This window comes from Diaporthe citri, assembly GCF_014595645.1.
Source record: "Diaporthe citri strain NFHF-8-4 chromosome Unknown scaffold_1, whole genome shotgun sequence".
Lineage (NCBI taxonomy): Eukaryota > Fungi > Ascomycota > Sordariomycetes > Diaporthales > Diaporthaceae > Diaporthe > Diaporthe citri.
This window is the reverse complement of record NW_025064846.1, coordinates 5,391,397-5,404,726: the sequence shown is the minus strand read 5'-3', so window position 1 is coordinate 5,404,726 and position 13,330 is coordinate 5,391,397. Positions and strand designations below refer to the sequence as shown.

The 13,330-nt window shown below is 54.2% G+C and overlaps 3 protein-coding genes across 3 annotated transcripts; 2 read left to right on the top strand and 1 right to left on the bottom strand.

The window, feature by feature from the left end:
- Nucleotides 1-65: 65 nt before the first annotated feature.
- INS49_001458 (uncharacterized protein) lies at nucleotides 66-1,883 on the bottom strand (the record flags this gene model as incomplete). Its single annotated transcript, XM_043162285.1, has 1 exon — nucleotides 66-1,883. The coding sequence occupies one exon, from the start codon at nucleotides 1,881-1,883 to the stop codon at nucleotides 66-68; it is 1,818 nt and encodes a 605-aa protein (XP_043030791.1).
- A 3,169-nt stretch (nucleotides 1,884-5,052) lies between these two features.
- INS49_001457 (uncharacterized protein) lies at nucleotides 5,053-8,988 on the top strand (the record flags this gene model as incomplete). The annotated part of the gene is made up of 2 exons (XM_043162284.1): nucleotides 5,053-5,414; nucleotides 5,484-8,988. 2 exons carry the CDS (start codon nucleotides 5,053-5,055, stop codon nucleotides 8,986-8,988), a joined length of 3,867 nt encoding a protein of 1,288 aa, XP_043030790.1.
- Nucleotides 8,989-9,046: 58 nt separating this feature from the next.
- Nucleotides 9,047-11,396, top strand: INS49_001456 (uncharacterized protein; the record flags this gene model as incomplete). The annotated part of the gene is made up of 3 exons (XM_043162283.1): nucleotides 9,047-10,879; nucleotides 11,044-11,280; nucleotides 11,334-11,396. 3 exons carry the CDS (start codon nucleotides 9,047-9,049, stop codon nucleotides 11,394-11,396), a joined length of 2,133 nt encoding a protein of 710 aa, XP_043030789.1.
- Nucleotides 11,397-13,330: the final 1,934 nt, after the last annotated feature.

The window sequence follows — 13,330 nt, the reverse complement described above, 5'->3', positions numbered from 1 at the left end:
CTGCCCAACCCTTGGTAGCGCTTTGGTCGACAATCGCCCCACAAGGTCAAGGATCACTGTCCTCTTCACTGATTGAACTCAGTGAATTCACTGTCGCTGTGCTCAGACAAGTCAGAGGAGTCCTCATCGGCTTCTGTCTTCGTGACCATCTCCTGGCGCAGGATAGGATTCAGCATGGCTTCTGCGACATCGATCTGAGCAAGCCCATGTGGTGTTTCGTCCTTCATTTGTGCCTCAGGGACTTCTTCAATCACTGCCTTTCGGCTGTTGCGAGTTGATCGAGTCGGACGCTTCGCATGGCGCTGTGTAGGTTTCAGCTCCACACTCTCGTTCTTCTGCTTGCGGGCCCGCTTGGCTGGCTCCTCAAAGTCGCTATCCTCAACTTTTTGCTGTCGACCTCGTTTCTTTGGGGTTCTTGCCTCCAAACCCCCTTCTTCATTCTCCAGTTCCTCACCCAGTTCCTCACCCGATTCCTCTCCTGACTTCTTGGCTTTTAGTTTGGGAGGCGGTTTCTCCTTGCCGGTCCTTTGCAGAAGATCCTCGAGAGGACAGACAGTCTTGTCCCAATCAGCCCACCCTTTGTTGCTATTAGTCTTGCACTTCAAGCAAAACTGGCCATGTCGGATGAATTGCTGGTGCAAATCGTGCTTGAGGTGGTCAGGAACCGTTGAATCCAGGTGCGCGAAAGCCTCATCTTCGCCACCTTTCTTCAACCCTCTAGGGACCCAACCAAGCCACTTTGCAATGCGAAAGCAGTGTGTGTCAATCGCAAAAACAGGCTTCTGCATGCAGAACAGGAGAATACACGCAGCAACCTTGACGCCTACACCTCGAAACGCCATTAGCTCATTCATGGCATCCTTCTCGGACAGCGCGCGCAAGTGTTCGAGGTGGAGGATGCCTTGGTCGAACATCCAGATCTCCTGTTGTTTCTGTTGCCCAGAAAGCAGTTCGGCCGCCAGTACAGTGGCTGGGTTATCTGCAGTCTCCTCCCGGAACGACTTCGCACGTTCAGCGTTGATGTTGTAGATTTGGTCTACGGTTGCTTTGATGTTGATACCCTTCTCGATGTGGTTGCCTCCTTTCTCAATTGCCTGCTGCACTGCCTTGAGGGGGAGAGCGCGGAGGCGGCTGTAATCCAGACAATCTTTCAGTCCTGGGTACTCGTCTGGGTCCAGTTGCAGGTTTTCAGTGACAGTTCCAATGGCCTGGTGAAGGCCCTGGACAGCCTTGTCCGCGTTGTCAAATTGAGTGTTGGTGCTGAGGACTGTACGCAGAAGCGCATCGCAGACCTGCCTGACCTGTCCACAGCCAGCAACCTTCAGGCTTGGAGGTGGAATCTCTGCAGGCTGTGGACATGGACCATGCTCCTTGACGAGGAGCGAGTGAACCTTTGTGCAATCCTCAGCTGACGGTCCCTGGAATTTGGGGAACGGAGTTGTCTTGTAAGGTACAAGCACTTTCTTCTCGTACGGGGTCCGGTCCTTGACGGATGTCTTCATTCGTATGCGCTCCACCTCTTCATCATCGTAAACCCTTGTGGCAACGTAGTAGCCCTCTGGTGCCTTGCTTGTATCGGATGGCTTTGACAGGTCTTCGTCGGGCAACTCACTGGCCTCTGTGGTGATTTTCTTCTCGGTCGAATCAGTGGCCTCAGGCTTGATACCAGCCTGGGTTTTGTTGGGTTGAGTCACAGGCTTGGTGGTTTTCAAGTTCAGTTGCTTCTGTGCTGGCTCGGTTTCGGTGTCTGCATTGTTCTTAAGCTGTCCTGACGTAGCAGATGGAAGTGCAAGACCGTGAGGCAGTGTCCATCCTCCAGATTTGGGTACCCGAGATGCCTTGGCAACACGAGCTCCCCGTTTGGTCTTTCGTTTGGCTGGCATTGTGCGAAGATGAACCCTCTTTGCTTAGTCTGTATCTGTGAGGGATGTGAGATTTTCTGAGCAAAGAGGCAAGTCTTTTGCGACACCAAAGCAGACAGCAAAGCAGACAGTTTGGAGTTGGGCAGCCCCTTGATGGTATAGAACGCTATTGAGATCCAGTTCAACCGGACGAGGAAGAGGAACAAAGATGGGACGAGGCAGTGACTCCGTTACCCACGTCAACTTTGGCTTCAGGGATAGGATTTTGACAGGGAAGATGGAGGTACCAAGTCTCATGTGAGGAACGACTTTCAATCTTGAAGAGTGGCCCAAGAACCTTGAAAAGCAGTGACAGAAGGGCGTAGAGGGAGCAAGCTCGTGCGTACTTACCACCGTTTGGACTGTGTTTGTTGGTCAAGTTTTCAGGCGTAGTCAAACCCTTCATGGGAGAGAAGAGAAAAGAAGAGGAGAGAGAAGTCTGGATCACGAATTGTGAAAATGTACACATTACTGAAAGTAGAAAACAGGAAGGAGGTGGTGGAGGCTCTTGCCTCCAGTCTGCAGTGGCTAGCGTGGCACGGGCCACTCAATAAGTGGTCTGGGACACTCCTGCATTGGCAAACACTACTTGGTCCACAGGCTATGGAAGTGGTAGATGTAGTAGAAAAGGAACTTGACAGTTCGGAATGCTTGAGGTAGTATAGCATAAAGTCTGCAGAATGTGTCCTCAAAGCACATCAGAGGAGGGGAAAGATTGGGGAGGGTAGGGGGGGGAGGGGGAGAGTCTTGAGAATGTCATTGTCCTCTAGCACTGTAAATCTGGATGTTGAATTTGACCTGCACAAAAAGTTGATGCACACGCTGAAGTAACTCAGTCGAGACCTAGAAACGACGAGAAGGACGTGAGGACCGCTCAACAGTATCTTGTTTTGTCCCATTTGTATGCTCTGCCCTGCATCCGTTCCCAGTCTCCTGTACAGCATCAGTACTGAGATGACCAGACAACCATATCGGCTCTTGTGCCAGCCACTTAACCAAGCACTTGCCGAAGTAGATTTGGAAGCGTGCGAAAGCCCCTGTCAGTCCTCTAGTGGGAACGCCAATCATCCCACAGTGTGTGCCAGCCTCCACGGCCACCAACTGAGCCCTCCGAGGCAGTTTCTGCATCCGTTGTGGTCTTTTGACAAATGCCGGGCAAGCAACTTTGCTTGACCGTCAGACCTATGGCAGTCCACTCTTGAGATCACATGGCCATCGTTGCCCAGGCTACATTGGATGCAAAGTATCGACGTGTAAGCGAATGCAGACTATCACTTAGATAGGGCCACGTGCGCGGTCTCTGCTGGTCCTGCGAGCATGTTAGCTTGCAATTCCAGTCAAGTATGACAGTAACATATCGGAATGGTGGTATCTCAATCAGACAGGTACCTGTTCTTCCGCACATTTTGGCTAGGAAGTCGTCCATTATAAAAGGTTGATCATCATGTAGAGGGAGGGCAGTGAGTGGAGGGCAAGTAGATGGCTGGCTGGTGAGCAGCTTACTTACCAGAGTTGATGATGATGACCTGGCTCCCTGAGCATTATAACGGCAGCGAGAGCCATATCATCTAGGGCAAACTTCGTGCACACATCGGGCTTTGACGCGAGCAGGACTGACTGACTGGGCTGGTTGGTGTCAGAGGACGGGATGCAGAAAATTTAGAGCAGCTGTGATTTTGTGAGGTTGCGACACGTGGGCCGGTCCCAACCTGCAGCCAACCACGCGGCAGGGCGAGCTTCGGCACGCTCCGGGCGATCGCACCGTCACACCAGTCTGCAGGTAGATATTAGACGGGTACTATTGTACCTTGCGGGGATGGGAGTTTTATGTTTTGCTCCCGATCGTGGGATATTCCACATCCATTTTCCGTCTGGTGATACATTTCCTTGACTGTTTTGGAGGCCCAGACAAGTTTCTGTCAACTGTCATAGAGTGTAGGAATCATAGGAACGGCCGTTTTGCCATAAATTTGCAAACCAAATCGGAAAGCACATTGATTAAGCCTCTGCCGTGCATCACCTTGTCTCTCCGTGCCCACCTGCGCACTTGACTGTTGTCCGCCTGGGTCTCCGTCTTTCAGCAGCAGCAGCCCCACGGGATAGCTAACTAGGTACCTGCATGGAGCCAGCGGTCTGGTTCAAGCACCTGCAGTATTTAACAGCAGCGACTACTTCAAATAAGTGAATTTGCATTAATCCGCCACATGATCTCGTCTAGCCATCAGCCACACCCAACCTGCCAAATGCAAAGTCAAGAGTCACCACCTTAACACCCTAGGAAGATAGCGTGATAGCTCGCAGTCCACTGAAGGCTGTCCAAGGTTGGATCGAGCGAGTGAGTCAGCTCTTCATTCGGACCTTTCTGTTGTTAGCAGGCTGGAAGGAGAGATCCATTTCCAGGGCGAAGTGCTTCTCACCTGCCAGCCGTACCTGGTAGCTACCTACCTGTGAACTGCAGCTTGAGTTGGGACCCCCTACCCGGTGAGTGGGTCCTAACTCGACAGCCGGCAGCCCAGTAAAGCGCGTGCAGGGATTCTTAAGTGGGATCCTGACCCTCTGCTAAATTGGTGACGCGCGAGTAGGCCTTCCTACCTCAAGTACGCGACTTCCTCCAACGGCATCTAATTTTTAGCCCTTTGTCCTCGACACCAACCTCCCGCCGAGTCGGAGTCGAAGCCTCACGTAACCACTGCCACAAAACATCGTTTCACACCCTTCCAGGGCTCTCGCTCTCCACCACGAAGCGTCGCCGGCCTGCCGACAACCAGGGAGGTTGAGGTTGACAGTTCCCCGTGGTCTGCGCTGCGCAGCTCCTTGCACCTGCACATCTGCTCACTCGCACAAGCCACGCAGAGAGCGATCACTTGCATGCCCACAGCGCTCCATGCTGACGTCCTCTACTCGAAGTCTTGCAAACAATTGACTTCTTTTCTGTGGCCAGCCTGCTACTGACGCCATACACGCTCTCATCTACTGTGCTAGGCTGACACTTGTGTCTGCATTCTGTTCTACACTTTACATTCACTCACCTCGCCGAGACGCCATACGAGCCCCCACCATAGCTGCTCCGTTCTACCTTAGACGACCCTCGAGCCCGCTCCCTTAACCGAATTTCTCTCCTTCAACGCGATGACCGTCACAACCTCGAAACATGGACGACACCAATAGGCTATACGAAGGGATCACGGAGTCCTACCAGGAGTGGATCAACATACCTGAGGAACACCATTTGCTTTGCCCTAAGACGACGAATGATGACGACTTTGATGACTACGTCAGCGACGGGCCCTCGTCTGACATCACTCCCGAGGAGAAGGAGCAGAGAATACAGGAGGGAAGACGTCGCGTCGAGCTCACCTACGACCTCAGTTTGTTACTGGGCATCACAGAGGAACAGTCCAGTGGCTGGAAAGAGCAATGGATCGAGCGCACCGAGTCTTTCTTGACAAAATGTGATGGCTGCGTGTTGCGCTGGCACATGCACCGAAAGAAGTTCTTCGAGAAACTGCAAGGGTAAGTGGCTCCCGACGGGGACGATGGACGATAAGGGCAACATGGGCAAGCACTGACGACGGCCGACAGCTCCTTTGACGAAGACGTTGCCACCATCATGGAAAACAAATTGAACGAGTTCGACAAGGCTCGAATAGACAGGGGTCTCCAGAAAGCAGCCGCTATTCTCGAGGCGAATGGACCAATGAGTTCGGCCAAGATCGCCCAGCAAGATGACACCGCTATTCTGGCTCTATTCGAGGCCCTGTGCTGCATGGCATATGTTGGTGAGCCACAGGTTCGGCAACGCTATTTCAATAAGGTCTTTCAGGATGTTCAGACTCGTAAACCTCTGAAATTGGGATCACAGGTTGTGCCGACTATGGCCTTCTTCCTTTTCGAAGAGGACCAGTATCGCAACCGATTTGCCAAGTCGGCCTGGGAGGTCCTCAATCCCGAATGTCTGACAGAAGAGGAGTTCGACTTCGCGGTCAGTGAATCACTCACAAACGCTATCCGAGAAGTAAGTGCGGTAGACCCAGAAACGGGGACCTTGCGCGTCTCTCAGAACAAGGTCAGAGTCTTTTGGGAAGGCTTTCTCCTTCTCTTGAACTCTATGAGCGAGGAGATCGTGGTGCATTGCCTTCGGGGGATGGACGCAGATGTCTACCAGCTTGCCATTCAACATCTCCAGCTCTGCCATTCGGACGAGATCTTGCTGCTGGTCCTACATGCGATCGCTGCACTTCTACAGAAGTCACCCAAGGCATTTTGGGGCGCGTTAGACCTTCCACGGGCACAGCTCGCCCAGTTTGTGTTCATGAACCCAGCGTTCACGCGGTTGCTCTCACGATCCTTGGAGTATGATAGACTCGTTGCCGACGGGCACATTCGTGTCCCCTTTCTTGCCGTCTGGGTCAGGACTGTTATTGGGTCGCTCCAGCAGCACGAGTTGCCAGACGTGTGCCAGTCTCTCACAGACCACCTCTTCTCTGCCCGTCCTGACTTAGACGCTTCAAGGGAAGCACAGGTGACTCGAACAATCGCTGGCTTGTACGCCTTGAAAACATCGCTCGACAGCTTCAACGGTGGCGCCTTCCAAATCCGAATGGGTACATCCATTATATACATAAATTCCCTTATCAACCTCGTCGTCAAATACGCGGCCAGCGTCATCAATCCTGCCGCAGAACTGCGGGCAGAGGACCGGTTCAATGTAGGGTTATCACAAACGGCCGTCGACGTCATCAAGACATCTCTTGTCCTCGACTCGAAGACGACTCGTACTGAGTGGATGACGCTTATGCGTGGGAATGTCAAGATTCCCAGGACCAACCCAAGACATTCCGCTCAGCTCTGGGACAGATTCCTCGAGATATTCTGGCCCGGCCGGCCTGGCACTGTCGATATCGCGAAGTCGATGTTGTCTGCTATGCATCCGCTCAACGGAATCGGAAAACTCTTGCCCCCAAAGAAAGAGACTATGAAGGACCCCGAGAAGAAACTGTTCAATCAAGATCTGGACCGGACCGCGGAAGCAGTTGGTCGCATGATGGAGCGTCTCAGCGGGTTTGCTCTTACGGATCTGGAAGCGCTTTGCAGCGATTCACAAAGCGGTATGATGTATGCCGTTGTTGCCTCTCTCGTGCACGCTGAGGATCCTATTCGCGAGGCTGGCATCTCCTTGATCAAGACCATCACAAGCGAAGCAACGAGGACGGATGCAGTAGCGCAGATGGCTTCGGACTATTTCCAGCCTTTTCTGTCGACCTTCTCTGACGTCGTCCGGGGTGTCACGTACGACAAAGACTCGATGAAACCTTTTCCGCCGATGCCCCATGTCTTGACTTGCAGCAATGACCTGGTCAATGCCCTTTGTGACACTTCCGGGCTGCTTAGGTCAAGAGCACTCTCAGGCATTGAGTATACTGCCGTCATGTCATGGTGGACAACTCAATGGGAAGGAATGCAACATGCTTTTCTTCAACTTCGAGTCTGGAACGAACAGATGGACAAGTCAATCCTTGAGGCGTTTTGTCGTAAGACTATGGAACTCGCCCAGGCGCTCCTCGACAAGGACGGTGTCGTCGCGTCTGCGCTCGGCGCACAGAGCCCGGAGGCTGAGGCCATGAAGACTGTCTTGGAGCAGCCACGACTCAACACTCGTGGGATAACTAATATGATCAAGCTGCGGGACATCGTTCTATTGGACACAACCGTGCAAACACTGCTCAAGCTTCTTAGTCGCCTGGCTCAGTTCGGGCTTGACTTGGATACACACAGTGCGTCCACTATTCGGCAAGCTTGCATTCCAAAACCAGACGGCAAATTCACTATCAACAGCAACTTGACTCCGACGCAGAAAGTTGAACTTCTGAAGGCGATCGGGGAGGAGGAGGAGACTGTCACCGTCTCGAAGGTCACTGAACGGCCGAAGAAACAGAGCAGTCTCGATGCCTGGTCCAAATCTGGGACCAGCACTCCGCTGTCCCGGTCCGGGAGCACCACGCCTGTTCCCACGAGCCGAGTAGATGTCAAGCCATCCTCAAGCAAGCTCGAAAAATTGCGCTTGACGAGCGAGAAGACCAAGCCAAAGCTGCTGAGACCAGAGCCCGCCAAAGTCAGCAATGCCAAGTTCCTGGAGGACCGAAAGCGGGCACAGGCCGAGAAGGCTGAGCGGAAAGCTGCTGCCATCGCCGAAGCCAAAGCTCTACGGGTGGTACCTGGAGAAGGCTCAGGATTGAGGGGCGTATCAGGAGTTCTAGGCAAAGATCATGGCCCGCAGCCGAAGAGCGACATGATGGTTGACAGCTCGGAAGAAGATGACGACTCATCGGATGATGATGCCCTAATTACCCCCAAAGGTGGCAACAAGCTGGATCATGACGCAAAACAGCGTGCACTTCAGTTGGCAGCCAAGAAGATGGGTCCATTAAAGAAAGAGAAAATGAAGCGAACCGCGAAAGATCTGCGGGCTAGGATCATTCCTCCCATGGACGTTCTGCACCAGTCCATCCTTGAGTGGGATATCTTCCACGAAGGCAATGACCCGCCGAATGGCGATGTGTGCGTCGAGGTTGCGAATACATACATGACTCATCAGGACTACAAGTCGACCTTTTTCCCACTCCTGCGATACGAAGCATGGCGCTCTTTCGTGACAGCCAAAGATGAGACCACGTCGAAGCCGTTTGGTATCAAGGTGATGAACCGCATGACCGTCGACAAGTTTATGGAGGTCACCACTTCGATGCCCAAGGTACAGAACAAGGAGCTGGGGCTGAGCGAGGGAGATATTGTGATAATATCACAGTCAGAGGACCCACTGAACCAAAAGACCGCTGCTCACTGTTTGGCTCGCATATGGAAGATGACATACAAGAAAGACAACCTTGAAGTGGCATATCGCCTCAATGCCAGGGGCAATCAGATCATGCAATTCTTGCAGGCAGGAGCACAGTTCTTTGCTGTCAAGATCACCAACATGACGACGGTCGAGCGTGAATACGCGGCATTGGAGAGCCTGCAATACTACGACCTTTTGGACGAAGTCTTGGAGGGCAAAACCTTCCCCACTCCTCAGTTATGGAGATGAAGCCATCGGGTCGGTGATGAAGACGTACTTCTTGAACCGTGGCCAGGCAAAAGCCATCATGAACGCCAAGGACAACGACGGCTTCACTTTAGTTCAAGGCCCACCAGGAACGGGCAAGACCAAGACCATTGTCGCAATGGTGGGTGCATTGCTCACCGGACACATAAGTACCAAATCTGCTGCTGCCATCCCTGTCAGTCGACCGCATGATTTGGGAACTCAGACAAACCAACCTCCTCCGATGAAGAAATTATTGGTATGCGCTCCCAGCAACGCAGCCGTTGACGAACTAGTTCTACGGTTGAAGCAAGGGGTAAAGACGATGAACGGCGCCCACCACAACATCGGTGTTCTTCGACTAGGCAGGTCTGACGCCATCAACACACTTGTCAAGGACGTGACCCTTGACGAGCTAGTCAAATCCAGGATGGAATCCGAGCTCAACAAGAACGGCCCGGGTGCCAGTGAACGCGAAACAATGCACAAGGAGGCCGGTGAAATCAAAATACGGCTGAACGATCTACGGCCCATGCTCGATGCTGCCAGGGCTAGCAGTGACAGGGAGTCTCAGAGCAACTTGGAACGTGAATTTGATAGGTTGAAGCATCGCCAGCGTCAGATTGGTGCCCAAATTGACCGCGACAAGGACAGTGGCACCACGTTTGTCAGGGAGAGCGAGGTCAGGCGCAGAGTGGTCCAGCAGCAGATTCTGGACTCGGCACAGGTGCTGTGCGCAACACTCAGTGGTAGTGGTCATGAGATGTTCAAGAACCTGAATGTTGAGTTCGAGACAGTCATCATTGATGAGGCCGCGCAGTGTGTGGAGCTCAGCGCTCTCATTCCACTCAAGTATGGATGCACCAAGTGTATCCTCGTCGGAGATCCCAAGCAATTGCCGCCTACCGTCCTCTCTCAATCCGCAGCTCGATTTGGTTATGATCAGAGTTTGTTTGTGCGTATGCAAAGGAATCACCCCAACGACGTCCACCTACTCGATACCCAATACCGAATGCACCCGGAGATCAGTGCATATCCCAGTGCCGAGTTCTACGAGGGCAGACTTTACGATGGAAATGACATGGGGGCCCTCCGCACCCAGAAATGGCACGAGAGCAAATTACTGGGCCCTTACCGATTCTTTGATGTCGAGGGTATCCAAGAGCGCGGCCGCAAAGGCCAATCACTGGTCAACACGAACGAACTCGAGGTTGCCATGCAGCTGTTTTCTCGCTTCAAAATCGATTATGCGGACTGCGACCTCAAAGGGAAAGTTGGCATAATCACCCCGTACAAAGCCCAGCTCTTTGCACTCAGGGACCGTTTCGCCAATCGCTTCGGTGAGGGTGTCTTTGATGAGGTCGAATTCAACACGACCGATGCCTTCCAAGGGCGTGAGTGCGAGATTATCATCTTCTCTTGCGTCCGAGCTAGTCCGACGGGAGGTATTGGTTTCATGACCGATATCAGGCGTATGAACGTTGGCCTGACCCGAGCAAAGTCGTCTCTGTGGATACTTGGAGACTCCAGAGCTTTGGTGCAAGGCGAGTTCTGGGCCAAGCTGATCAAGGATGCCAAAGCGAGAGACCGCTACACTCGGGGTGACGTGTTAGCATTACTGAGGAAGCCGAGCGAGAAGGTATCGCGAATGCAGAATGGCTATGAGGGTCGCAAGAAGTCCGACGTCGAGATGAAGGACGCACCTGCAATGGCGATCAAATCGGAGATGCCATCACGAGGTCCAGCACCGCCACCACAGTCCGTCGGCGGATTTAATGCGAAGGGAGAGAATATCGTCCAGCCGGCGAGGGGAGTGGGCCCTCCCCTGATCGGAGATTCGAAGAAGCGGCCTCTCGAAGGGGGTGACAACCAGTCTCCCGCACCCAAGCGCCAAGTAGGTCATAACCATTCTAACCCAGCATCTTCGACGGATTTGCTTTACCATGCGACCAAGAGGCCTGTGGAAGACGCAGGACAGCAGCAAAGGTTCTCTGAGGAGGATGAATGGGATCGTGAAGACTCCGACTAGCCACTTGATGCTAATTCACAACAAAGCAGAACCATTATTCGGCGACTAACCGGCCAATCCCAACTGGGCCGAGAGCAGCGGCACTACCGCCCGCACCACCAAGACCTAAGCCGCCGCCGCCGAAGCCTGTGGACCCGTCGGCCATGGAGGTATTAGGGCTTGCACCTCCTTCGCGGCCTCCGCCTCCCCCGGCCAACCCTGGGCAGGCAACGAGGCCAACGAGGCCGCCGCCGCCGCCGGCGGGACCGTCGAACGCACCACCGCGGGTGAGTGGCCATGCATGTCAAAACTGCTGTTAGCACTAGGCTAACTTCTCTAGGGACCGCGACCACCAAAAAAGAAGAAAGACCCATTCATTCAGCGAAAGCCGAAGAGGCCTTGATGTTTGTTTTACACTACGTTTTCCCTCCGTCATCTATACCCTTTTACGATTTTGCACTGCATAGGCGTCTGAGAGACAGAAGGTGGCCTGAAAACTTATCTTGACTGTTTTGACGGGCCCGTGGGACCAGCTAAACGATGGAGCATCGTCTACCGGCGTTGATGTTATGGTTTGATAGCTTTGTTTCTGGAGGAGAGCGCCGGCTGTGGGGTCCCTCCGATACAGATCTGAGGGCCTTGTGGATTGGAGCCGGATGACGACCTGGGGAACTGGGGACCTGGGGACCTTAGGATTGGGTAAGGCGGGGTACACTGTAGAAATCAGACAGCAGAGCTCCAGTTCGGGAGCAGATACACACAAAGAGAAGAGGAGGCAGGCTTGCGCAGGTCCGGGGACAGTTGGTGACCAGCCCCTGCGTCGCGTTGCATGGGCATGGACGTGGGCATGGGCATGGGCTCCGCAATCGTATTTTGTGGTGACATTGGAGCTGCTGGTGTTGGTGTTGACGGTGGTGGTGACGGGCGAGGTGTGGTGAGGTTCGTGAGTTTGTGACACGTCGTTCGTCTTGTATAAAAAGACGACACATTGCTGTCCTCCCCCTTGTCCTTTCGAAACGGGCGCCGGGCAGGGCAAGGATGTGTTGCTGGATGGCAGGCGGGATGCAACCTGTCCACCCAGATGGGCCCAGGTGCCAGAATCCTGCCCGGGACCCCAGCCGGCGGAGCAGTCTGGGTCGGCAGTCTGGGTAAGACCGATTGCCAGTTACATCGGAGCGTCACGTCGTCACCGAAGCACCCAAATGTCAAATTCCAGGACGTCAAAGTATCACTGTCACCCGCGTGGCCGGGGCTCCGCCCTTGAGAACTCCACCCGACGGCGTGGCTCTTGATCCTTCATTACAAGTACTCGGTGCCCTCACCAGTGATCAGCAGCCGGGCAGCTTCTGAGGCAGAGCTGCAGCTGTGTCAGGATTGAGTTTTGGCGATTCGTCAGAGGCAGGGATCGGACCACCCAGACACGTCGGTGTGGCATAAGAGGGGCGAGTGCTGTGCGATACGGATGCCTTGTCGTTTTGCCGTCCGAGCGGCGGTGACGACGCGCTCAAGAACCTTGGAAGAGCACGGCGGACAAGACCTGGGGCGCGCACACCAGGCAGCCGGGGCAGCAATGCAATTACTGTGCGACTACTGATCCGTCCAATCGTCGACCTGTCCCGGCACACCCGGCTGGGACTCAAGCTCAGGGAGCAGGCGGGCGGGCATGACGGAGGCAAACCAGTCAACCCAGGACCCTTGGGGAGACGAGGCTTCTTCTGGGCTCCATCACGCTTCTACGCTTGGACGGCTTCGACCCCCGGATGGCGCGCAGCTGAGAGGAGGGTGTGTGTGTGTGTCCCTGTCTCCCCCACTCTCCAATGCGACGGCGCCGTCCTTGCTGCTTAGTCCCAACGGGCATTGCCCCTGAAACATGCTGCAGGGGTGTTTCGACGTCGGCTCCGGTTCGACCTGGTGTGCGCTGTGCACCGCAGCACCTCTTCTTCCTGCTCTTCCTGTCCTCCGCCAGACTCTCAAACGTCGAACGAGCCCGTCGTCAGGTCCAGACCGGACACACTAGCTACAACGGCTGCAGCTAGCCACCACCAATGAGGCCAGCCTCGGTCTGTTCCTGCTCCTGTTCCTGTCCGTGGACTTGAGCTTTGCTTCTCTCAATCCCGTCCGCCTGGAATGCCGTCGGGCGGGACTGGGGAAACAGAGACATGGCATGCGCAAGGTGGTCACGGGAAGAGTCGATTGATTCATCAAGGTGGGGACCTGGTGCGACTCGCCGATGTCATGGGTGCCATGTCCTGCACAACGTCCGTGGAGAACCTTGCGATTTGCGTTTCGCCATCGCCAACGTAGCACACAGACAACACCCAGAGGACCCTTGGCCGT